This window comes from Eurypyga helias, unplaced genomic scaffold (genome assembly GCF_000690775.1).
Source record: "Eurypyga helias isolate BGI_N326 unplaced genomic scaffold, ASM69077v1 scaffold22212, whole genome shotgun sequence".
NCBI lineage: Eukaryota > Metazoa > Chordata > Aves > Eurypygiformes > Eurypygidae > Eurypyga > Eurypyga helias.
This window is the reverse complement of record NW_010238166.1, coordinates 59,069-86,618: the sequence shown is the minus strand read 5'-3', so window position 1 is coordinate 86,618 and position 27,550 is coordinate 59,069. Positions and strand designations below refer to the sequence as shown.

Below are 27,550 nucleotides of genomic sequence, written 5' to 3'. Positions count from 1 at the left end.
TTCTCAGCACCCCACTTGCTGGGAGTCCTTTTGAATAATGATTTTGAGATGACTTGCAAAGTACTTCCATAGCATTGGGTAATATCAGTGTATAATGTTGCCTGGGGTTCTGTAATAATTGTGTAGACTGTGGTTTTGATAAGCATGAATGAAGATCAGAAGTTGAAATGTCCAGAAAATGTGGAACATGGTGATGATATCAGCTTAAGTGACTTGAAGTGATGTAAGGGTAAAGATCAAGTTGATTTTCTTTTGACTTGATCCACATGGACTTTTCATCTTCTTTCGTGGATTGGCAAGGTCCTTCCACTGAAGCTGGGCAAAAGGTGGATCAAATTCATACCTGGGCCTGTATAAAAATAAAATATAAGCGACCGCATCTTCCATCTGTGGGAAAAAAAAATGAAAGAGCTGGGAACAGTTAATGGGTACAAGCACACACGCTGATCACTGCAGGGTAAGTTAGGTTGTGAACTTACAGGGTGTCAAGGTGTGAGATAAATGCAAGACCAATGTAAAGCAGCTGTGTGCAGAACGCTCGTACCCTGGCCTATCTCACCGTAGTGACTCCAGAAATGTGTTTCTTGGAGAAGCTGAGTTAGTGTTGCAGTAGCCCCTGTAAGTGTAGTCCATCTTTGCTTTGGGCACTTGGAATGACATTCTTTATTTTAATTTGGCTTTTTGTTCTGAGTGTTTTAAAAAGCAGGTGGAAATCCATATACCGTTTTTCTAGTGTTGCGTCTGCACTCCAGTGTTACATCATGTTTGCAAGCTCTCATATGGATGTGTCCTGCTTGAACTGAAACTGCTAGCTTGGTAGTTGTCGTAGGTTGTTTCTGTCTGTAGACTGAAATTGGAGGTCAGTGAGAAAAACTACCAGGCATTGTTACCGATTCCTGCGAAAAGCAGTGGGGTGGGAATCTTGGACTCTGATGTGGGCGTCAGTGGGGAATATGTGCTGATGTCTATAGGCTCTTGTCTACTTCCCCCTAGGAGTGAGTGCTTGCTCACCCCATGCTTTGCATCCTGTCCTTTTTCTGTCTTGTCTCCATGCTCTCACTTTCCACTTCCTGAGTTTTTCCACCTGTGAAGGCTGTTTGGTTGTCCTCTGGCTTTTCTTTCTCCTTACCCAGCCATACTACCTTCCTCTGTGAATCACGGCCCCTCATGCTGTCTCCCCTTTTCTGTATTCCTTCGTCCTTTCATCCTGATGATACTCAGTCTGACCCAAAGAAGCAATTCAAAAGCTTCTAACTTGACTGAATTTAGAGGATTTTCATGGAGATGGCAAAATGTGTATTCCTATGTTAAAGGCCTCTGTACTTCCAGATTTTGAGTCTCTACTCCAAAACATGGAGTTTGGAGGTAGGGTTTTTTTGTTCAAGAGGAAAGTTATCTCAGGGTGTTACAGAAGTTGCTAATGAAAATTTGTTGCAAAAGCCTGTTTTCTGGGAGATGCAAGGAACTGTTTAGACTGAAAAATTCCAAAGAGCTTATCCTAAGGTCGATATTTATACAAAAACTGTGTCTGAAATTCAGATAAGAAAACTAATAACAACCTGTGACAGTTTTAGTAGTATATTGTGCTACTAGTCCCAGTTATGTTATGTGTGCATAAAAAAGTAGTAGAAAGAGTTCTGCTTTCACATGCTGCCTGCGTCGTAGGGTTGTTTTCTGTACACGCTCACATATTTTTGGTTTACACAGTTTCCTCCTCTTGAATACTGAAATGGACAGTGAAGGCAAGATATGACTGGCTGCTACAAGATATGAGTAGAATAGTGGAGCCTTTTTTCCATGGGAGTCTGGCTTTAATAAGATGATGTCTCATTATTTTTAACCTCTGTCTGTACTTGTGTCTGAAGAGCATTGGGAACAATATACAATGCATAAATTTATATCTAGAACATCATGAAAGAGACACTAATTTCATATGGCAACAGCCTTGTGTATATCTGTTGGAATAATATAGTAATATCGTGTAGTGCTTTTTGGAGTTTATTTAATCAGTCTTTCCAATGCTTTGTTCTGCTTCAATAGGCAAAGAGGTTTCAAAAGGTTTGTGACTTGCCATTTGCGTAGGAATCTACGGCCTTAGCAAGAACCAGCTTTGGAGGTGCCTGTGTGGTGTTACACATGCTCCTTTTCTGTATTTCTTCTTTAATATATACTACGCTTTCACGTAGGAGCAGCAAGTAGAAATTTCACAAATAAAAAAAGTACTTGGTTAAAAGTTCAACCCACTCGTGTCAGCCTGAATTTCAGCCTGAGGAGGTTGATACAGCTAATGTGATCCATGTAGTCCCTCCTTCAAAGCAGCCTACAGTTGAAGGCTGAATGAAATGAAGATTTTATTTCCCATGAAATCCTTTCTTGCAAGGTTGAAAGGCACTGTGCACTTCCGTAATGCAAGAGTGTCCGGGTTGATTTTGTTTGTTTGTTTTTTACTTAATGAAAATTAGAATAAGAACTGGTTTTTAAATCTAGAAGTGACTGTCATGAGGTTGGAATTGGCTGTAAAGAAGGTAATTCAGCTAAGCCTACGTAATAGCCCATTGGAATGATTTGGTGCTTTTTCTGTTCTTTCTGTAGCTCACAGACTCTTGAAATTTGCTAAGAAATTTCCTCCTAGAAACCTTTCAAAGCTGAACAGTGACCTAAATATCTTTATTGCATTGTGCCCACTAAGATCAGAGTGGAAGCTGACCGGTTCTGCACATTTAGAGGTGTACAACTCTAAAATCAATTACTTCGGATTACAAATAATGATCATGGTGCAGAATATATCCTGTGGTGAGAAGATGTCAAGTCTGTGGTCAGTGTGGTCCTACCTAGGATGTATAGTTTTCACTGAATTGAATTTTGGGGTATTAAAGTTGTAGGAGAGCAAACCTATTTGCTCATAGTAAATTATTTCAGATGGGTGAACTGGAAAATAGCAAAGTGAAGATTTGGGGACTGCATTTCTGAGGAGGAAATTTGTGTGCATTAATTACTGCAAAACCAACAGAGTGCTGAATTCCTGTCTCTGTGCTAGAATTGTAAGTCATGTTTTGCACACAGAAAGTCCTGCTGTGTGGGAGGTGGATGAGAAGCATGAGGGACATTGTGCTCCAAGGCCAAATTTTAAAAATTGTTATAGGAGGTGTGGAGATGAGAAGTTGCTGGGAAGGGGAGCAGAACTTCTGTAGTTTATGCAGGCAATAAGACACATTTGAGTGTGTTTGTTCAGAAGACATGATGAGAGGAAAAGAAAGTGAATGTTTTCTTACTAAAGATGCTTTTCCAGGAGAGCTCAGAGTGAAGAGACTGAATGCAACTGTTTCTGAGAGGAAGTTGGCACTGTCAGAAAGCACCATTGTGTCTGCACAGAGTGACAAGCCACAAGATTTTACATATGCATTCTTTGGCTCTGAAGCACAACAAATTACTTGCTTTCAGAAATCTGTGTTACTGACTAGAATGTGTGTGCTTTGGTGTCTCAGAAATTAAACGGGTCAGCAGTGGTGCACAGATATATTAACAATATTCGATGGGTGCAAACTGCTGTGACGTGCTGTCTTCAAGAGTCAAACTCTCCCAACAAGAGATGTCCTCCTAGAGTGACAGTGAGAAAGGGTGAACACTGCATGTGAGCAGTAGCATGGGACATGGTGAGCACTGGTGCATGGTAGCCCCAAAGGCACCTCAACTACTATATACTGAGAAAGCAGGCATTTTCATAGCTATACTTTTTAGAAAATGATAGGAATACCACAGGCTTTGAATGTAGTAGGAAATCCAAGAGAGTATCAGCAGCAGTTGCACATTCCCGTGAATTTAAGCAGCACGAGGTTGAGTTCTTAAGCTACTGCTGAAAAAAACCTCAGGTCACTGAAATATCAGACAGTTTGTAAATCATGGGTGATTCTTCTATCTAGCGCCACAGTGGTGATACGCAATTTTTCACAAAGTGAGAACAAGATGATAGGCAGGAATTGCAAGACAGAAATAATTGTGGTAGGATGATATTCAACTCTAATGTGCTTGCCATGTCCAAAAGCACCATCTTTGCTAGTGCTGCTAGTGAAAAGTTGTTCTTCCTGAACATAGCCTGGGAGTTTGGCGGTAATAGTTACTTTTGTTGATATTGACATACAGCTGAGAAATGTTACTTTATGGGCATGCTGGAATAGCCTTTTTCAAAAACACTCCAAGTCTTCTAGAGGTAAGTCAAGGTCGATCTAAAAGTTTCAAGGCTTTTGTTGATGGAGTGTCAGGCTTGAGCTGATGCTATAAACCCTGCAGGAAGCGAAGCACTGATTTACTGATGCTACTCACGTTTTGGGTAAGAGTTGGCTGAGGTCCATCTGTCTTGGCTTGCTCATGGAGTGAATGTACTTTAGAACCCAGCTCATCTGGGAACAGCAAAAAGCTCCTTGACCAACATAAGCAATAAGGCAGTTTGCCAGGAGCTCATAATAGATGAGAGCATCCTCTTGTTGAAGAAGTCTGTGATGGTTGTTCAAGCAAATACAGTGTGTTTCCTTTAGGTATGCAAATACGGTTAGTAGCCCTTGATGGAGAAGTGCTGAGTATTGGTACTTCTAGTGGCTCAGGTCATGAACTTATGTACAAGTCACAGAAATTATCATCTTGGATGTTGTTAATTATTGAATCATGTTGCCAATTCCTCTGCCCTGTTTTTTTACTGCTAGAACTTGCTTTAAGAGAATGTGTAAATACAGGTGACAGAACAAGCACCTGCTTGTATAAACGCATATAATAGTTTGTCCAAAGTATTTTAAAAAAACATTTTAGCATTATTTGCTGCTGGGCCTCCTCAAAACCCTTTGGGGAAATGAATTAAAAGTGCTGCCATCTGTTTATCTTGCACTTAATACTGAGGGTTAAAAAAGAGTTCCAGCAGTTTTGAAGCAGCATTATATAATTTTCTTTTTAAAAATACATGCTAAGGATACAGTGAGGGCTAGTACATTGGTCCAGCTTTTGTGAGTTGTTGCAATGCTTTTTTCAACAATATGTTGGTCTTTTTATCTTACAAGAAAACAACTCAGTGTGAAACCTGTGGGTGAAAATCACTGGCATTCTCTAGGAGAATTATTTTGTTCTAGAAGTAACACCAGGCAGAGCAGCACCTGACTTCTCGCTGAGCTCCAGTGGCAGCTGCATTGGCAGCTTCAAAGGTGAAGCCAGGCTTCTCTCAGGCTGATGCTGCTATATTCCCTGGACTCTTGCTCGTTCTCTTGGATGTGAATTTCTAGGTTTTGTTTTTAAATTAGTCGAGTTCATCCGAAGTTCTATCCCCTTCGAGCAGAAAGTTGCCCAAAAAGAGGGGTATTGGAATGAGGGATGTTTCTGGGGAAAAAAACAGACCAAGCACCGTCAGTTCATATTTCATCATGTTTTTTAAAGTGCTATATGGAGGAAGAAACAGCTTTCCTATTTCAGACTACTTTTTTTTTTCCTTTTAATTTCTTTTTCACCCCCTTTTTAAGCAACAAAGCAGTGTTTTCACAAAGACAGGCAATCTTACCAGCAAGAGTCCTGATGAAAGAGCACGTGGGGTAATTCTCTTACTTTTGCTGGTTTTGCTTGGTTTCTCACAATATAAATTGCTAGTGGAATTGCTTCTTATTTCCTCAGTGTAAAATTAGCGTAATTAAGATGATTTTGCTCTCTGTGCTGTATTATTTACTGTACTTCACTTAGACTAATGGAGAAGACAGAAATCTCACCCTGCAGGTGATGTTTTGTCATTGTAATATAGGGCAGATATTGAATATTGGGGCTGTGAAAGGTGAGAGTTGGATATTAGAGAAGATAAATAAGAGTGGGGGAGGGAACTGAAGAGGAAATACAGGATTTGCAAAGACCTCAGGGTACGCAGCTTTCAATGTACTGTTTAAGCTTTAATGATCCATATACAGATTTTAGCAACAAAGTAATGGCCAGCTAGAGGAATTAAGGGCCTCAGGTGATGGTTTGAACAGCAAAAGCTGACAGAGGTCATAAATACCAATCCAGTTTGATACAGGCTCTGGTAGGGATTGGCATTTAGGTTTCCAGTCTCTGTATATATGGTCATTTGACAAGGTTTGAGGGAAGAGCTGGTGAAAGCTCAGTTACTGCAGGTGAACTTTTGGGGTTCCCCTGGGTTAAATGTTCTTTTTTCTGATAGAAGGTACCTTTCGGAACAGTTGTTCTGATTATCTGTTTCCTGTATCCATACCTTTTTCAGTAGCAATTTTTCATTCTTGTCCTTTAAAAAATCCCAACATATCCAAATATCTCTGAGATTTTACTCCAAGAAATTGTCCAGATTCTAGGATGAGGATCCTACGCAAATTGTGTATGGTTCTTCCTTTGAGAAAAAAACTATTTAATTTGTGGAATGTTCAAAGGTGCACTACGATGCACTGTCGAAATGTTTAAAAAGAACAATTGTAATTGCAATAGTCGATTTATAGCTTAGTGGCAACATATTCAGAACACGAGAGATTCCTCTGTGCTGACTCTCTGAATAGCGTGAGTTGCCATGTTGCTACTGTGCTGCTTCCTAGGGTGATCAGTTGTCAGCTCCATCTCTCAAGCACCAGTATGAGACAAGATATGCATTTGCTGTAATTCAAAGCCAGATGACTCTTGGAGTTGCCTCAGCCTGATGGAGCACCCTCAGTAAGACAGCAAGGGGTAATAATGGCATGGATCTCCCTAGCTTCCATACTGCACATTAGTGGAGTGAGACACACATTTGGTGTTTCATTATTTTCTTCAGCAGAAGACAAGTGACAGAAGAAAGTTTCACGTAATTCAGTACAGAAATGTGCCACTCATTTGCATGTCTTTGTATCTGTTTACTTTGCTGTGGTGACTGATAGTCAAGCTCAAATGTATGCATGAGATGACAAGACACCAACGACAGAATGACATTGGTAACAACACATGGCATGGCAGCATATATTGCTAAAATATGCCATGTCTCATGGAACATTAAATATGTAATATGGTATGAACATTAAATATATACTGTAGTGTAAAAGAAATGCAGTGAAGGAGATCACCTGGAAGTACAATAGAGAAGTCTTTTATTTGTCAGCAGTCTACAAACATGAGCTAGTGCCATTAAAAAAATACATGGTATTTTCTCACCATATATGTTTATTCTCATGAGCTAATACAAATGATTCCATCAAATCATTTGTATGTTACTTTCACTCAAACCTGTGTTACATTTGAGTGAAAAGGGAATTATTGCTTAGAACCCTATTCTTAGAATAAATGTTGCACTTTGTTTAGAGAGGAACTCTGTTGTGTTGGATAGGAAAGATGATGTTTTGGAAAGACGATGTTTTGGAAAGACATGCATGACTTTTCTCTAGGACAAAAGAATTATCTTAGAGTGTAGAAGCAAACTTGGTGTCTTGTTGATAAGATGTGAGTGACTGAGTCACTCGGAGGCGGCCGCTTAAGGAAAGCATCTCTAGGTGCAGCTGATTTTTGTCTCAAAGTGAGGTTGAGTTTGACCAACAAGTTGAAGATAGCACTGAATGGGAAGGAGTGATCTTCAAACACACTAAACATGTGGAACTCATGGACATAGAAAATATAGTAAAACTGAGTCAGGTTAAGAAACTCAGATGTTAAAAAAATTATCCAAGTCACTAAAAAAAAAAGCCAATGAATGTAAAATATTTGGATCCTTTTTAAGATAACCTGTATGTTTTGCTTTTCAGCTTCTCTTTTGAAAGGACTGAAACATGCTAACATTGTGCTGCTTCATGACATCATTCACACCAAGGAGACCCTGACACTTGTGTTTGAGTATGTGGTGAGTAAAGTAACTAATGTTCTGGTTATGGTCCAGAATGTATTGAATTTGTTGGAAAAGCTCTCTTTACCTTCGGTGGTCTATGTATCAGGCCAAAATAACCCTTTGCTTTCTTCAGGAGAGTGCAGGCTATAAGAGATGGTGCTTTGTAGTGGGCTAAAAATGGAAGGCTGGGCTAGACCAGATTCAGAGATGGAGAAGTCGCTATTAGGTCTCTTGAAGTACCTTTTAGTGTTCATTTGACTTTTCAGAATGGTTTCTTACTCTGCTTCGTACTTACATTTTGTTTGTTAGAGCTTTTTTGTTACTGATGTGGTTAAGTAACTTTAAAATAGCTAAGAATAATGTAGGTAAGAAGTACAACAGGACTGAAGTACTTACAGGTAGTTCCTTCATCCAAAGCGTGTAACAAGTTTAAATGGCTTTTGTTGGGGCTGGTTTGCGCATAATATCTTTTTATAAGCAGTGTCAGTAAAAATGGAGGCTGGAGCACGCAATTTAAAATTGTGGATTATTATTTTTTTGCCATGACTAGTATTTTATTTAGTAATTAAAACTTAAATTTACATTGTACACAGTGTAGTGATGTAATAGTGTTCAGAGTATTACTTTCCAAAGTCTTGGGCTTGGCCTCCTAATTAATCCTTTTAGTTTTTCTAAGACAAACATATGGCATTTATGTAGCATTTAGCTGTGGAATTATGCAATGTACTATCATAATTAACCTCCCAGTTTTCACAGATGGGTCCAAGAACATGTAATTTAAAAGAAACAAATGAGTTTAGAGATGGTTAGATTTTTAGTACGGTATCTGTTATTGTGTTGTACAGTGATTACTAGTTTTACTCAGTACATCCCTACTTAAGACAGATGGAATTGTTTGGTGTGTTTTTTGGCCTTAATTTGTGCATGATAATGCACACAGCCTCTTGTCTGGAGAAGCCATTCACCTTGTCTGTTTACATAGAAATGCTACAGTGTGATAATGGGGGTATTTGGCTACAGGAGCCTGCAGAGCCATCGCATGCACTACGTATTTCCTTGCCTCAAGTATAGAATGTTAATGGAAATGAAATTCCTTTTCTTACAATTGGTGATTCTTCTACTGCTGACTTATACATTGAAATAGCATAGGAAAAGCATTGATATTTAATTTTATGTAACGATTGGTGTCCACCTATTTGTGTAACACTACTTGAATGCATTTTGCAGTCCCTTTTATCAGCTGTTGTATTTAGCTGTATTCATCAGAACTGGTTGAGAAATGAGATATCTAGAAAATGTTTCTTCCTAAAATAGATGTTGTTGCCTATTATGCTGATATCAATTTCTGGATTTTGTAGCTAGTAGTAGTGTTGACAGACTCTGGCTCCCAGCCATGTGTTCTATCATGTCGGTGTCCATGATAAGCACGAACAAAGACTAAGCTTGATGCAGGGGCGAGTTCTTCTGGATTCACTTAGCTGTTTGTTTTTCAGCAGGGTGCTGGTTGTTGCACCTTTTTATTCTCATGATGTTTGGCAGCTATTGAAACTGTTTCAGGATCTCATTTAATAATGGCTTCTAGCAACTGACCCATGTAGTATTTTAGTATTTTAGCTGATGGGCAGAGTCTTTCAAGCTGGTGTTCACAAAGAAGGGGAGGGATACTTTTGTTCTCTCCAACCAGCCTAAGGGCTGTATGGTAATGACATTGTAACTTGCCTCTGTGTCTTGAGATGACAGAATTGCTTAACAAAAGTGGGTGTTCATTGTTAGGTAATGTAGTTATAGGCTGATAAAGTAGCTAGTGCTATCTGATAATGCTTACTGCTTGGGAATGCCCATTTAACCTGAACTGAATTCATGTTGGTGTGCTTGATACAGGTTTTAATTGTGTGATTGCAGTGACCTATTTTGTTCCTTTTGTCAAAGAGCTCTCATTCAGTGCGTAATACAAATATGCAGAGGCAAAAATTACTGTTGCCTGTTTAAATCTACAAATTCTGGCTGGTTGACTATGCAGTCCAGCTGTGTAATTGGTGTTATGTAGCTCTGTATCTGTAATGTCTATTTTGGTTTGGTTTGGGTTTTTTTAACACCTGTGCATGGTTTAGCTCAATAATACGAGTGATTTGTACTGAAATCAGTAGAAATACTCATGTGATTAAAATTACATGGTGGTACACTTTTGAATGACAGAGGCCTAACAAACCTAAAAGGGATTGAATTTGGTTTAAAACCAGCACACTTCATACAATGCCATCATGGAACTGATACACTATTGCTGTTAATCACTATTGGCCAATTCAAATATAATAAAAACCATTTGAGTGAGATGTCATGATTAAATTAGAGATGAACAGTTAGTGATCCAAGAGTTCTCAGAAGATGGAGACTTTGGGTCGCTAGGTTCTTGACATTTCCATTGGGAAATTAATACTGATGAAAAACGTCTGAGGTTATTGGAGGTGTTCGGTTTCAGCGTTAACCCTGAAAGAGTAGAATGAAATTTAATTTCATGTAGCACCTTTCATTGTAAAATGCATTGCAGTAATAAGTTAAAAGCTGAAAGCAGAATAGCCTCTGAATGGAAATATGGCAGTGATTAAATTCTCTGGGCACCTCAAATTAGGATTTTTTTTTTATATGGAAGTCTGTCAGATGAAAACAAGACAGATTTTTAACTTTAACCTTGATGGTCCCCAGAAGCAAGAAAAGTCAATCTTTAAAAATTCTGTCTGACACTTGAAGATCAGGATAGTTTCATTCTCCATGTGAGCATTTTGGTGGTGAATGTGAAGCTGTGCATTTCTGTTGAGGAAGAGAAGGGAGGCTTGCTTCCTTTGAATGGAAGAACTTAATTGAATATAGTTCAGAATATGTAGTACCTTGTTAGTAGGGCATAATTTCACTGCATGCTTTGATAACTCTTACATCAGCTATGATTATTGCTGATCATTCAAATGTACTGAAAAGGAAGCTGAGAGCTCATTTTTGACACTGATGGTTGAGACTTGTTGCTCGTTACCTGAGGAGTTTTGAGGGTGAGCTGCTTGGAATCACCTGTGCAAAACCAGAGGGATTGATAGTCTTTCATGTATGAATGGTGAAGAACCCAAAAGCAAAATGTGAAATTTTGACGCATTTTGCATAGGGTGTCTCAGATTGCGATGACTTCCAAAAGAAAAAGGTCAGTTCAGCTGTACAGTTCAGCGGAGGAGTACGGCTGCCCACCTAAATTTTGTTCCCCTCCTCTCCAGGCTCGTGTTAGTTTATGTGACCTTGTGGGTATGCCAGCTGTAGTGCCAGTGCCACTGATACAGCCAAATTTGCCCAAGGAAATGATCGATTTTACAGGTGACATGTCAGACATATTGAGAGATCTGTTAGTTCGAAAATGGTCATTAGCTCCTACCATTTGTTTCTTCACTTGTTTATTTAAAAGGAAGATGACTGAATTAGAAACACTTAATTGCTGAAAGGCATTCCTAACCAATACATGTTGCTGCAGGCTTGGTAGAATGATAATGAGGTTTTTAGTAGGATGTGTAATTATGTAAGTATATTATTATCAATAAATGAACCAGCAACTTGTCCCTTTTTGGCATATAAAAGTGAGCTTGTATAGCAGTACTTTACATTACACTTTCAATATTTATGAACTAGATTTGAAACAAGAACAGATACATTTATAATTGGAAGTATGAGTAATGAGTAATATTATTTCTGCCTCAACAGTAAAAAAGCTTCAGACTAATCTAATAGTGTAATTTAAGCCCAGGCATTTTCAATTACCTTGCCTGTTTTAATCTTTGTGTATGTTTTTCCTTCTTAAAAATTACTTTCCATTAAAGAAGAAAGTTTAATTCTCATTGCTTCATTACAGCAACTAGAATAGGTGGTTGTACAATGAGCTGGCTTAATAAAGTTCATTAGTTAGATTTTCTTCCTATTTCCTGGAAGGAAAAAACAGAGGTGAAAGTTTCTCATTTTAATGCTGATTTGAAATTGAGATATATATATGCTTTATTGGAATTAAGATTTACAGAGCTGAAGTTTCAAAACCTGAATTTTGAGTTTGTCATGGGACATCTTAGAAAAGTATTATGCAAGAAAATGGTCAACACTTGTTACCTAAAAGGATCAAAAATTTTTGCATTGAAAATTTTTCATTTCTTGTAACATTTGATCATTTGGATTGAACACTATAATTGGTTTTCTGGTTTTATTTATTTTATAGGGGAACGTGTTGAAAATAAAGGCATGGTGGCTTTGCTCATTTGTGGGGGGAAAAAAAACACCAACAAAAAAGCCACATTATTTAGTGGATGAGAGCACAGGGAAAATCAGTAAAGAGCTGCTTTTGAGCTCTGATCACTAGGATCCTTCAGCAGTGCTGAATACCTAGAATAAATTAGGGAAACTGGGCACAAGAAGGAAGGATAGGTCTTCTAATCCGTGGTTGAGAGTGAAACTTACTTGAATGCTGCATTACCTTATCTTGATGTGAGTGTGAAACAATGGGCGATTTTCTTCCCTTTGGAGGTCAAGGTGGTTGCAAGGATCGAAAGCTAGTGAAACTCTGCAACAAGCCAGATGCCTCCTGTCTCTTGGCAGGCACCCCTGCTTGCTGTGAACATGCTTCATCCACTCTGGGAAGGAGTGAAGCAGTGGAGGGCTCCCAGCATGGGACTAGTTGACCGTAGTAGTTTCCATTTGCCTTGGCCAGAGAAGGAGCTATTCTCATGTTGGTTTAACCTCTGCTCATGCCCCAGTCTTACCCAAAGTTGAGCTGCTTAAACTGCAGTTGAAAAGATGACAGAAAAAGGCTGAGAGGAAGCAGGGAGAAAGGAAATCCCCCTCTGCTACTGAGAAGAGGCAGTAAGGGAGTACTCCTCTAGGGAAAGCCTTGTTTTTCAAGTTTTAATAAGCAGATCAGAGACAGGAGCTGCTGATGTCCAAGTATAGGTTGGAAACGCAAACAAAGTCAGCTTTGGGAGGTAGGGATTCAGAGGGGATTTCAGACGGAAATTGCTTGGTGCTTTGCCAAGAGGTAAAGACTATGCCAAACATGGGAATCAGCAGGAAAGAAGGAATGAAAAATTGTATTTAAATAAAAATACTCCTGCTAGGTTAAGAAGATTACACAGGTCTAGTAGGAGGAGGAAAGTTGTAATGCAGTTTGCCTCATCATCTGGACTTTGCAGGATCTCACAAAGGTTCTGTAGACCTCGTAGAAAGCATACATACTATTGAATACATGTGTTAGCAATATTAATGAAGATTTACAGCGCAGCAGATTGTGAGGCTGTGCACCTGAGTGTTTATTCTTTGTACAATTTACCGATGTTTTTTATTAATTTTTACCAGATACTGGTTAGATTTGAAGTGTGCTTTGCACCATTAAAATTAAAATCTGCTATTTATTGTTGTTTTTATTAAGTATTAATAAGTGTATTCAATGTAAGTATTAATTTAAAAGGAAAACCAACCATAACAAACCCACCCAGAACAACAGCAAAAAAAAAAAAACCCAACCACTACAAAATTAAAGCATAAAAAATGTACGGAGTTGAGCTGACAGACTGAACTCTGGAAATCGCATGAGGTATCCTACCTACTGACAGATCTCAATTATTTTTTTCCTAAAGTACAGATAAAAATTTCAAACTTCGTTGTAGTCCATGTAAAACATGTGTAGTAAGATGCATATTCTAGTGATAACACTCAACTTAGTACAGGTAAGGCCAATACCTGAAATGGTAAATTCGTGCACAAAAGGAAAACATGGATCAGCTCGAGCTCTGAGGGAGAAAAAACCAAGAATGAGCAAACATCTAGAATAAAGACTTCTGAGGAAAAGTTAAAGTAGGGCTGTTTAGAGTTGGGAGGAAAAAAAGGATGAAATGGTTAAAAACCTTTAAATACATCATAGAGAAAGACAGTGACCTATTTCCATGTCAGGTAAGGAGGATAAAAAAGAAAATCTGAAATTGCAGTAGGGAAGAGAAAGTTTTTTTTTGCCTCTTTAATGTTAATGATAGTAAAGTGCTGAAGAAGCTACTATGGGGTAGTGGTTTCTCTAATACTGGCAGTCTTTAAGAACAGTTTAGACAAATAATCAGCAGAATGAGATGTCATTTATAGTAGATATAGGTAAGTTGATTATTTTTTATTTTGAGATCCTTTCTATGTGATGTATTTCTGCATCTTTCAGTCAAATATGAATACTTGTAGTCTTCCAGTGAAGTTAATACGCTGTTACTTTCCTGTATCAGGAGCTGAATTAAAAATGTCAGTTTATTTTACTAATTCAAACAAAAATTAAAAAAAAATCCATCTAGTTTTAGTATTTTATGGTTTTTAGTAGCAGATTATTGCTACATTATAGATTTCTGGACAGCTCTATGATCAATAATATTCGGGTGGCATCCACACATTCCTTATCTTTTAATTTCAGTAATAAACTGACGTTGTCCAAGTCCCTCTGAGGTGAAACCTGACAGTATTTCAACTTTCACTAGAGACTGTCCAATCTAATTAAACTTCTTTTCTCAGGGTCTTTAATAATGTGGGTTGTAACTGCTATTTAATTCCTGTTAAAATGAGTTCTGATTTATTCAGTGCAGGTTGCAAAAACAAGCAACAAAACATCAACCCAAAAGTGAGGATTCGAAATCTTAAAAATAGATTTTTCATTTCTGAACTAGCAGTATGCAGTTTTGTACTAATTTCATCATATTGATAAAAAATACAGCTATGAAATCTTTAAAACCAGAAACTTGAGGTGAGCAATTCTGGCAAAATATTAGTACTACTAAAAATCCTGGAGTCAGAATGAAAATATCAGCAATTGCTGGTATCCTTATGTTTATATTTTAGGATATTAAAAATAATAAAGGAATGGGGAATAAGAGGAATCAAGAATCAAGCTTGAGTAATAAACAGAGTCAACACTTGAAAGTTAAAAAGGACTATTAATTTTTTCTTGTTTTACTGCTTTGAGAGGATATAATCCATGGAAGCATCATTTTTCTTTTGTACATCTTGCAGTCTGTACTGCAGTTTTCCCTATAAAATTTTTATGAATCTCACGTTCATGCACGGACAGTTGGGATTAAGAAGCATGGCGGAAATCAGTCACTCAGCCAGTGTGAAGAGGAGTCTGCCATAGGATGATGAAGCTCTTAGGGAAAAGTATTTGCGCTGCTTTTTTGCTGCCCTGAAGATGGCCTCGCTGGTGCTCACGTGTTCTGCTTATATGATCCTGGAGTGACTACTCTTGCCATGAGCTTAGGGGTATCTGCCATGCTCTAGCGAGAAACTTTTTCTGTCTTCAAGTTGTTTTTTGTTATGTGTGGTTTTTTGGTTTGTTTTTGTATATGTGGCTATAGTGGATATAATGGTCAGTGCTGTGGAAACATAATGACTTAGCGAATTAAAGGAAAATGCCCATGCACATCTGTGTGGGCGTGTGTATTACACCTTGCTCAGATTGTATAAATTGCTCCAGTACTGTTGTTGGGGACTGAAAGTCCATCATGGTTTACACAAGCTGATGGTCTGCTGCTAGGTTTTGGTCAAACTAAACAGGAATTCTTACTGATTTTTTGAGATGTCATTTTTAAATTAAAATAATCTCACTAATTTAAGCATTTACTGTCTCTTTAACCTGTTTTACTCAGAAAACAAGGCTGATAGAATTATTTGGGTCGTCAGAAAATAAGAGGATAAACTGGCATCTTTAGAAAACTGGATTTTGTTGAAGATCTTTTGGTTCATTCAGCAATTTTTTCTGCAGCAGTGTGTCTCACTCATCAGTCACAGACCAGGTTGTTTTGTATCAATAAATAAATATATATTTTCTAATACAACAAAAAATCAGACAACTGTGATTCCCATTTTCTCTCTGGGATTTTCGGGTAGGTTTGTATATGTATTGTGTACTCCCCCACCACCCAACATTCTTTTCTACATAGCATTGTTCATGTGTTTTGAAGTATATTTATCTTTGCTGACAGCGTGAGAGAAATCCAAGGCACTTCTGAAACATCTGTTAGCAAAACTGTTTTCATTAAAGGTGTCTTGTGGGGTGGTTTTTTCCTTCTTGAATTCCTAATATATCTTTCCCCTGCTGCTCAGCCCAGCTGGTGCAGTTGCCTTCTGCTGCTTTTCTGGAATTTGCTTAGCTATCACCCAGAGATAGCTTGTCGGGTAGTTTTTGTTAGCATGGCTAGCACTGCATCATCTCATAGAGGGGAAAGGTTGAATTACAGAAAGCCATAGAAATACTTCAAAATGAGAGTTTATGACACTTTTGAAAGTGAAATTCATTTAAACGGTGGTGCAGTAATCTGCAGAGCGCTTTGGTTGGAGGATGCATGCAATTTAAATAGAATTAACTTTTCTTTGTTCTCCTGTCACTTCAGATATTCCTACTGCCTCTGCTTTTATTGGTAAATTATATTATCGGTTTAAGAATTTGTTGGTGACAAAAGGGAAAGTATTTTAGTCGGTAAAACTGTTAGGGCATAAGTAATGTGTGCCCTCCTTTGAACAGAGAAGAATGGCTCGCAACCGCCTCGCTGCCTCAGTGGAGCAGCGCAATCTGTCTGCTGCATGATGGCATCGCCGGCAGCCAGATACTCCAGTTTTTGTTTTAATGGAAGGGTTCTTTCACTTTGCTGGTTTTACATGATGGGAATGTGGTTGGAAATGCTTCCTGTTCCATTCACAAGCCCCAGGCTCTCCATGCATTTCAGCTTCAGAAATGACAGCTGAAACCAATTAGGCAGAATTATGGGACAGCCAAGTCACATGGAGATTTATCATGACTGAGGAAGAGGAGGGAAACAGAATGTATTGCATGGGAAGTAGAAGTGACTAATTTAATTAGAAGAGAATGACAGCCATGTTATTATTATGGAAAAAGGGCTGGTGAAGTAGAGCTCACTTCATGTCACCGGCTGTGCCTTTTGAAAGGAGACGTCCTGCCCTTTGTCTGAACACGTTTGTGTTTGGTAGCGGAGTCTCCGATTTCTGAGCAAGATAGTTGAGCAAAACAGTTCATGTTAAAGTGAAGAATTGACTGTGTCTGAGGACATTTGTAGCTTGTGTTTTACCCATCTATTCATAATTAGAACTCCTTCCAGGGGAGAAGGGAAGAGGCTGAAACATGAACATTCATCTTTTTTTTTTTTTTTTCTTTTTCCCCAGTTTACATACACTTTCTCCTCCAGAAGTGGGATGCAATGTATATAAACCTTGCTTCAGCTGTATAAATATCAGCCTGGATTTTTTTACCTTCAGCAGATGCTTGTACACAGTATGTTCACAAACATACACACATGTGACTACTAACATAAACCAGAGACTTGATGAATGGAAATGACCTTCATACACTTACACAATGCCACAAGTTTAAAACAAACCCCCAGTTCATTTCTTCATGTGTGCCTGGAGACATTATTTCATAAGATAAATGAAACTTTTTCTGGTATTGTTATGGTGGTTGATGGTGTGGGGGAGAAGTGAGCAAAAAACATCACAGAGTGAGTCTGAGCAAGTGTGCATTTTCCCTTTTTTATTTTTCTATGGTTTTTTTTCTTGTTCCTTGACCCAGGCTTGATTTTGCTTAATCCCTGTCAACTTCTTTGATTTTTATTTAGACTCTGAGCAGTTATGTTGGTTAAGTAACTTAACCTCTCCCTCATTTTCACGTACCTGTAGGAGTTGTGATACCTGTCTCCATCGCAGGGAGGAAAATATTTGAAATTCGTTGAAGTTTGGGTCCAAAATGGGCATTTTGATGATGTGCTTCTACATACAGTTTGGAAACAGGAGAATGACTGAACTGGCACAGCTGAGCATGAGTTTTCTATTCCCTATCCTGGGAGGCATTGTGCAGTCTAACTGGAACCTGTGCCATCTACCCCCAAGAAGGGTCAGGGTTTCCTGGTTACTTGAGATGTGCCCTGAGAAAAGGGTTTGTGTTTTAACTTGCTGAGAGAAGGTAGTACAAAGACTTGACAGAGCCTTCTCAAGGCTGTGTAGAACCTGTGTGCTGTGTGCCAGAACCCTGAAGTCAAGTCGCAGCCCTGGAGCTGTGATCTTCTGGCACGATTTAGTAAAATGCAGTTATTTGAAAAATAAGATGCCAAAGTCTACCTCAGGTTACCTATATTATTTTTAATTTCAGACAAAATGGCCAGGATATCTTAAACCTGTAGCTGGAGGACCCTTGTAAATATTCATGCCTTACAGCATGGGCTTGGAATTTAGAGAATGGGTAGCCTTTGTGCTGTAGGTGGCATTGAGCCATTATTTTGAAAATTGCCCCAAATTTGGTCAAGTGATAGCTTTCAGAAAAATTGTCATTTGCACTTAAGAACTATGTCTCTGAAGATTCTCCCTCTCCTCTGAAAGACTTGGCTTTAGTTTTTCACTTCAAATATTGTAGATTGCATCCCCGAAGGAAGTGAAATTGCTTCTGATGGATGCAGTAGTGGGAGGAGAGATCAAATTTTCACTTAAAGCATAACAGATTTTGCACAAGATATTGTGGTGTTAGTGAGGTGGCAAAGTGAAGTTCTTGAAATTTGAGGATGCCAAGATAAAGATGGCTTACGCAATCTCCTTTTGCCATTCTTGTGGAAGAGCCACTTGTGCAGCTCTGCAGAGGACTTCTGGTGTTCCTGGCTCATTCAAAGTATCATTTCAAAATCAGCCAGGTATTATTGCTGTAGAGAAGGGGGTTCCATCCCTGCCGTACTGGGAATCGTCATCACCATCACAAATTGCTGTCATTGTGTTTCAGATATGACTGACTTCTGCTCTTCAGCATGAGATTCTCAATCTTCCTTGCAAAACCATTACATGCTCACAGCTGAAACTGAAGTCAGTCAAAACACAGAAGGCGAAATAGCGCCAAATATTCTGAAAAGCAGGGTGCTTTAAATGGAGTTGCCCCGATCAGCAATACTTAGGACTTTTTTCTCTTTGCTTCAGTTCTCTACCTGTTGAAAGGGAATAATGCCACATCTCCCCTGGATTGCTATGAAATTATTTTGTTGGTGAAGCATGTGAATAGCGTAACGATAAGCAGGGCAGGAAAGCCTGGAGATTAATATTTCTGCTGTCAGAGTAGGAAATAAGCCAGAGACTGCAAGCTGCATGAGAATGGGGAAAAAAAAAAAAAAAAACCAAAACAAAACCACCAAACCCCACAAAACCAGCACAGCTGTTCTGTAATCACGTACCTCCTATTCTGTTCAGTGAATGTGTCTAATCCTGTGAGGGGAAAAAAGTATGTGAACACAGTACACATTTGAAAAGTTATCATAATGTATATTTATTGGGTAAACAATTAGAAGGTTGGATAAACCCCATTAATTCTGGACTTTCCTATCCTTTGAGTTCTACACTATGGAAACTTGATTTATCTCAATTATTTTTGTGTATCTGTTAGGAACAGATGAGTGCTAATAGATTGTTTGCACATACAGGTGTGGGTAAACTGGTTGAGTGTTAAGAGCAGAAACTAATGGGATTTTGAATTTAAGCTAAAATATCATATGTTCTGTCAACATGGGATTACTTGTGGTGATTTATGTGTGTTGAGGATTAACAGTATGGCTGATAGAGTTGTTAAAAGCTAGCTTGGAGCAGAATTGGTCTAGCCAGGTCCATCTGGGATCAGGATTTGTGTGACAGATATTTGCAATTACTTGAAAGTCCCTGCACTGCATTCCCAATGTTTCCTGCTTTCCTCTTGAGGTATCCTCACCCTCTGAGACAGTGGAGAAAGGACTGTAAAAAGTGTGTTGGTTGGTTTGTTTCTTCCTAGTGTGTTTTAGCATAGTTTTATGTTATTGTCAAGTATGTATCTTTAGGATTTTCCTTTAGGATACTTTCTTAGATCAAAGTGTTAACCACAGCAAAGACCCTAGTGTCAACGTATGGTGTGCTGTATCTGCAGCCACTGTTCCACTTGGAATAGCGTTGTCTTCCACTTTGAAATACAGTGTGAGGAAAAAAAGACTGTTCATCCATATGGTACCAATTTAATGGAATACCATTAGAAAACTGCTTTCATCCAGTTTGCTTTCTGTTTTCTTTTTTTAGTGCTTTCCTGAAACTTGCATTCATGTCATTGTCTTCAGTGTCAGTTGAGCACACAAGCACTGGAACAGACACTTACCTGCCAAAAGGGAAAACAGGTTTAGAAATAGCTGTCTCTGCAGCGCTGTCATCTTTCCTGGCTATACTAATATTTAATTCAGTGTGCATGGAGTCCCTGCCTTGGGGACAGCATGGCAGATGATGCTGCCTTTGCTTTACCTCAAGCTTTTTTTTAAGTGAGGAACAATGTACTATAACATTAGGAGTTGCTTTCCCAGTTGGTACCATAGTGTCAGGTTGCTTTTGTGAGAAGGACTCTAACTTAGTTTTATGAGGGCAAGTTCTTGAAAGATTTGAACAGAAAAGACTTTGCAGTTCTCTTTAGTGTCTGAATGAGGATTTTATAGAGGTTCCTAGGTGTCTGTAGTGTGTGTGTGAAAAAACAGATGCCAGAAGACTGCTGCACAGTTGTTTGTTAGGTTTCTAGGATTCTGTAAAAATTGCTGCTTACATGAAATTTTAGGTTGATGCAGGCAGTCAGTTTTTGAAGGAGACAACTACTGATGCAGAAGGTTGTATCAAGCTAACAATCATCCTGGTCCTTGGGTTAGAAAGAGGAGATGAATGACACATCACAAAAACATGATCATAGTACTCATGTGTGGAGGAAATGCATCCAAATAGTAACTGAAATATAAGTGGAAGATAATGAGGTTATCCTCACAATTAATTACAAGTATATTGAAAATGGAACAATAATTTATTTTTAATGATGTGACTCTGAATAGGATGTTCTTAGAAAGCCTTGGGTGAATACAAGGGTGCAGCCAGTGGGCAGCTGGGGTGGTGGGACTTCAGGGACGGGACGTTCAGAAGCAGCATTGGGTTTGTCTTCCTCTGGTGTGGTTTCTGTCAGCTGACTAGTTGCAGAAATCAGTAGAAGGTGAAGGAGGCAGTAAATTTCCCACCTACCAAGTTATCTGTCGCCCACAAAGGCTAGAAGACTGAACTGCGAGGAAATTATAATCCTTTTCCTTCAGCCAGCCCAGGCGAGGGAGCGTACCGTGCTCGAGGGCTGTGATGGTGCATCTGAGGCACCATGTAGGGATGGGGTGGCACTGCCCTGTTCAACCTGCCCTGCTTTCTAAAGCAAAATTTCAGGCTTTTCTTTAAACTTCTCCCAAGCACTGCAGGGTCTGTCACTATTCAAAGATTTGCATTTAAATTAAAGAAGAGAACGTGTCATTCCACCAGGCTGGCATTTCTCTTCAAAAAGAGATAACCCATCAAAATGGGGGAAATCCCCCAAACTTCTTATTTGACACCAACCATCACCTGTAGTAATGGTATTTCAGCTGATATTTTGCTAGAGGCAGACTCTGGTGCTGGGGTTGGTACACAAAACCTGTCAGTTTTTCTAAAAAAATGACAAGGTTAGCAGATGACTTTGTTAAAGTGAATTTCCTTGGTGTTGATACAGTAAAACAAGGCAAGACTGGGTAATGCGGTGAGGCATGCTGAAGGATAACTGGTCCCTTTTTGGCATGGCATGGCATCCCAGAAAACTAACTGGGAGAATGAAAGAGGAATATGTACCTGAAGTGTCCAAAGATTTTACAGAATCTGGAAATAAGTCTTAAAGCTCACTATAGTTCTTACGCAAAATGTACTTCGCTGACAGTAAATATTGACTGGTGGAGGTGTATCTTTTAATTTTCTTTGTAAAAGAATTCTCCAGTGTGTTAACTGTAAGTGGAGTATTGCTTGCTGTAGTTTGTGTTTCTTGTGGTTTGCCTGTTTGAGCATGCCCCTGCCGTTCTGGTAGTCACACCGTTCATTTTGGGACCCAAGCCATCGGGACACTTCCTCTCCTCAAGCTGTGTAAGAATTCCTGAGAAAAGTTGTGATAGTGAACAACCCAGTCAACCAGTGCATCTTATGTCATTACAGTGTTGATTCTCCGTGCATAGTGTGTTTACATAGTTTCTGGCTTCAGAAGAGAAGATTATACAGAACAGTTGTGGCTAGAGCTAATTTTGTGTCTTAAAAGATGTGAACTTTCCTATATATCTATATGATAGTTCTGCAAAAGGCACTGGAGAGTGTCTCCGGGACTCAGAAAGGCTGCACAGAGGAACGGTTCTGGTATGTTGAAGGCAGCTTTTGTCCAAAATTCTCACCTTGAAAGCTGCCTGTATTTAGCTGGGCTGTTCAGTATGTGAAGCAGGTATTGGCAAGTAGCTTTTCAAGGAATGCTGGATGATTTTTACCAGATGTGTTCCAAAAACAGATGTGGAAGGCAGAGTCAGTCGCTCAGTTTTTGGTGGTTAATCTAGTGCATATTTTTGCTCTGTTTATTCTGAACATAATTCCAGAAGCAGAGTTGTGCAAGCAAATCAGAGAAGCAACATGCCACTTCACTGAAAGTGTGCGGCTAACTGCTAGGAAAATGAAGAAAAACAAGAGAAAAATTCAGAGAAAATAGTGTTTCCATAGTAAAAGCAATAAATAAATACTAAATAAAAATAACATTAATTTATACATTGCCATCCTGCTTATTTTCAGAAGAGCTTTTATGGTATATTTTCAGGGAATATAGGCAACTGTTAAGTGAAAACTTAAAGTTTTGAGTCCTTAGTGAAGCTGTTTTTGAAAGTATCTGCACTTAATAATAGCTGTGCATGTGCATAGTATGTGCTTCTTTTTAGCTGCAAAGTACCATTCATTACTCTGATATGCAGTGCCTTTCAGATTTATTTTCTAAACCATTAAGCCATCTTAATCTAGAATCACCATAGAATGGTATTTTTAAAAGGTGATGTTTTGATGTGAATAATGGGAGTAGAATTTTAGATTCTCCCTTTAGGTTCTTCCTCTTTCCTCCAGATAACTTTATGTTCTTACCTTTATGGCATTGATGGTGATACTGTCTTCACAAGGTATAAAATGATACTAAAAATCAAATAATTTACCATACACTGAATGTTAGGAAAAAAATATTTACATTTGGTGAACATTCCTATTGGTTGAGTTACCAAGGCTGTTAAATAAAGTGGAGTGTAAAGGTACAAGTGTGTGTGTGTGTGTGTGCACGCGGATGTGTGGCTGAAAAATTTCCTTATTTTCCATTTGTTCTATCCACTCCTAAGTAGAAGGATATTTATTGCTGCAGTCATACAGATGTTAATACACTTTTTTCCATCTGACTTTCTTCTAGCACACTGATTTATGTCAGTACATGGACAAACACCCTGGCGGGCTTCATCCAGAAAATGTGAAGGTAAGAGTCAAAAAGAGCACACATTCAAGGCAAATACAGTAACACTAACTTTGTATAAAATGTCATGTCAGTTGTTTCATAGAAACTGATTATTAGCTAAAGGGAAAATGATTGGCATATGAACTATATTAAAATATTTTTTCTTTAAAAAGAATTGAAAATGCAAGTATTTGAACATTCCCACAGAAGTAGTCTGTAAAATTGGTTCAGAGGCAGAATGTATGAGTAAATACTGTTAGTGTTGGTAACCCCTCCCCTCCATTCATACATTTGCTTTGTAGACAAGACATTACTGACCTAAAACCCCTGAGTAAACTTGCTTTAGGCTGTCAGTGCTAGATCCTCAGTGAGGTGGGTTACTGTAGGTTCACTGACTTTGAGGGAAATATAAGGAATTATATTAGCTGAATGTGCTGGGTTTTATATGAGCATATAAAATCTTCCCTAACCTTTTGCTCACTTATTTTGATGAAGCATTTTCGTAGCTGATCTCACTTCTTAAAAATGCTTTTCTTCTAAGGTAGATACTGAGAACATTACACAGGAAGGAGGGGATTTATTAGCAGGATTTAATGGAAAGATAGATTGGTAGAGACTTGATCCAGTTACTTTCTGGAAGTCAGCCAAAAGATTTTAGCATTAAATGGAATCCAGTCAGACATGCAGAATGTGTCCTGTGTATACAAATCACCCAGATGATTTTTGTTACCCTTTTCTTGCACTTTGACATCCATCCCATTGTTGTTCTACTTTGGAAGTGTTTAAATCTTCGCTTGTCATATTGAGAGCTTTATTCCAATACTTAGTTTCTTGAAATTGAGAAGTTCATGGAAAAAGTCAAACCTCTTTCCTGGAAAACTCAGAAGGCCTGTTTAGCTTAAGAAAAGAAAATATTTTAAAAAGAGGAAAGATTTTTTTTTTTTCTTGCAGCAGCTGATCATTGTTGTACATAAACTAGTTTTATAATGCAGATTGATTCATTTTCTGTGTCCTTTCACAGAAAAGTGGCATCTACAACATCTGAAGTTAAATGAGAATGGCTATTATCTAAAACAAAAAAATCAGAGCAATTCTTCCTTACTGCACGTATTTGGCTGAACTACAAAAAAAAAAAAAACCCACCAAACTGAAAAAACATGATATGTATGCTGCGGGACAGCGTCCTTGCAGTGTACGACTGCCACTCAGACGTTTTGCTAGGGTGGACAGGGAAAGCCCATGGGTCTCCTCACAGTGCCACTGTGAGTGCGGCACTTTGAAACGGCTGAAGGTGGGTGAGGTGGGACCTGCTTTTCGCCCACTGAAATTGTTGAGCTTTCTTCACTGCTCAGTTTCATGTGCTGAATGTGCTTGTTAAAGCAGTGGGCCTGTGTTTCATTTCCCTGCCTGGATACTTTTACATTTGGCTCTCTGAGGTTTGGGATAAGGTAAGACTGGTTTGGAAAGCCCTTTGTGCTGCTTTGGATTTGTAAGACTACTCCAAGGCTGCAGTGCTGTACAGCTCAAGATCTCATACGCCATAGTCATTGTAGCCGTAATTGTTCCCCGCTGAGAAGACATCAGAATTCACGTAACTGTACTTTTTCTTGATCATATCAGGACCCAGTGAGCTTGTCTTTGAGGAGGATAGGCATACATGGATAATTAGGCTTGCTAATGCATCACTCCTCTAAACCCTGAGACCTGTCTTCTAAACAGGAGCTGCGGAGGGAACTGCAGCAGCAGCATTTCTCTTTCAAGTTCTGCTGCATGTATTCCTGTGGCTCTCTTTACCATGTGACAGCGGCATTCAGGAACACTTCTGAAGCTTATGGGCACATTAGAAGTACTTCTTTGAGTAGCCAAGTGTAGAGTCCTGATGTATTGCTAGTTTAAGCTTTTTCAAGTCCAGACCGATTATTATTATAAAGAAAACTGGGGAGAAAAAGAGAAAAAACAATGGAAGTTGGAGCAGATCAAGCACTTGCTTAGCCCAACAGAGTGATTTCTTCAGCTGGGATGACAGGAATTGCAGAGAGAAGGGCAGTCAGTCATATACGCTAACAACTCCCAGACATTCACCAGCATGCAACACTAGAAGTTTGTGCCCCTCTATCCTTACGGAGGAGGTGAGATGGTTACTACATAATATCTTAATGTTTTATTGCACTGGATATGGTTTGTTGACTTATGTAATTGTGGTTCTGAGATGTTGCCACCTATTTTGGTTTTAGCTTCTGGACAAAGTTGTCTTTCTGGAGCTACAGCTGATTTTTAAGGGTTGAGCTGAGCCATGTTAATTAGCCTTCTCTCCCTGCCGGCCCCTTCTTGCTAGAGGTCTTTCAGGAATTTCACTTTTCAGTCAGACTTTTAGACAATGTTTGTTCACAATCACTGGTTATGTGATCCCTAAATCCGTTTTTAAAAACTTCCAGTTGAGCAATTACATTTCAGTAGCAATGCATTAGTCTTGGCTCTCTGGGGCTAACCTGTGGGATTAAACCATTGATGCTCTCCCAGTATGACAGGAAGCCCCTTGTCTTTTAATTTTGTTCTTGAGGAAAGTATTGCCTACTGATGGATATTCCTTTCTGGCTTGTTGCCAGTTATTACAAATTCAAAGTCACATAATCACACATACTGCTTTTTCCAAAGAATACTACACAGTAGTTCCTGTAAAACAGTACTTTATAGGAATGCAGAAGCATTATTTACTTATGTTTGAGTTTCTGTAGGATATCTTCAGCCTAATTATATTTCTGTTTTTCTCCGTATTTACAAGCTAAAGACAGTGCTTGTTCCCTCAGGCTTATTTTTAGACGAAGAACCGTAAATAGAATAAAATCCAAATTACTTTGATGGCCACACGTATTGCTGTCCCCTTGGGTGTTGTGTTTGACATTGCCTTTTCTTTGTGGCTTGAAATAGAGTATTTGCTGTCATTTAAACATTTTAAAGAAAGAGTAAGAAGAAAATTATAAGCACATGGAATTGTAAAGAAGAAAGTTTAATTTGACAGTTGTGGGAGTCTTGGGACAGTATGCTTAAGCAAAGAAAAAATATTGCTTCCTGAAGTATTAGGTTTAGCATTTTTAGTGGATTGTCTGTATCCACACCTAATGATTTCAGAATTGTAATTCATATGTGAAGGCCCAGTCTTACAAATAACATCAGGTCTTAAACCCTTCAGAGGGGTGAGGCTGAGATGTTATTGTCTAAAGTTGTTTTTAAAATACCTATCCCTGAGAATTCTAAACCAAGTATCCTGGTGACATAAACGTGGTTAGGTACCTGCAGCATCTTTCTCGACGAGAAGGGAGATGCCAGAAAGGGGTTGTTTTAATCCAAAGATTTGCCAAACTCTGTTAGCTCTGAGTACACAGTTGTATACATCTTTGGTAACTAACAAGCCTGCATATCTACCATTTATTTATAACTATATATTAATATACTGTGTACAGTATTATAGTTGGAGCTGAGGAAAGAAAAGGGCATCAGTTAATAAGTCCCTGTTTAGTAGGCCCAGCCTCATTTTCTGTTCTCCTGTTTTGAAGATGTCTTTCTCAGTTTTTCCAGAATTGAAGGCAAGCAATATATCTTAAGTACATAGCCCCACGTATAATTATGTTTCTGTTAGAAGCAGTTGTTGCAGCCTTGTACATGGTTGGAGGTAAGAGTTGATTTATAGGTGTATACCGTGCGGTGCTCGCCAAGCTCCAAAATGTGCTGTGGCAAGATGAGGTACAAAGCTTGCTCCTGACTCTCCCTGCGCTGTTCCTCCTGGCCTAGACTACTGAAATCTGTGCTCCTGGCTTTCTTTCCTACAGCTGTTGCTGCCTTTAGAGATAATTCCTAATTCTGGGACTCTCAGTTGAAACATCTGGATTGCTTCCTAGAGCAGGAACTCTAACTGGTCAGAAGCTAACTGACACTGCCAATGATTTTTTTTTTATTTATTTTTTTTTTTAATGTTGATCTTCATTCTGGTTTGTGTTCCTTCCTGTCTGCTGCAGGGCCATCTCCACCAGCCTTTTAATTTTTCTTCTTGATTCTCCTGAGCCTTTGTTTGCAGCTGTCTATAAATGGTTCTTGTTTTGTAAATTCATAATTTAATTTTTAAGTATATTTTTTGTACATTTCAGCATGTCCTGTGAAAATATAACTGTTCTTAACTTCTTTTAACTGTTGAAATATCATCTTTATTTTAACTGCATCTTTTACTCCATATTATTATTACGTTCCCAGGAATGCAAGTAAATTAATCTTTATGTTTTGATGCATATATTTTATATTTGAGTCTGTTTCTGTAACTCCTGCTACTGGTGGAACAGGTGGAGCACAGGCTTGCGTCTGTCATG

General features: G+C 38.7%; 1 protein-coding gene across 1 annotated transcript in view; it reads left to right on the top strand.

The window, feature by feature from the left end:
- Positions 1-27,550, top strand: part of CDK14 (cyclin-dependent kinase 14) — a gene marked incomplete at both ends in the record, with an annotated part of 97,848 nt that overhangs the window by 32,673 nt on the left and 37,625 nt on the right. Inside the window, 2 exons of the mRNA XM_010147768.1 lie at positions 7,737-7,831; positions 23,151-23,213. Coding sequence (XP_010146070.1) covers positions 7,737-7,831; positions 23,151-23,213 — 158 coding nt within the window. The remainder of the gene's footprint in view (positions 1-7,736; positions 7,832-23,150; positions 23,214-27,550) is intronic.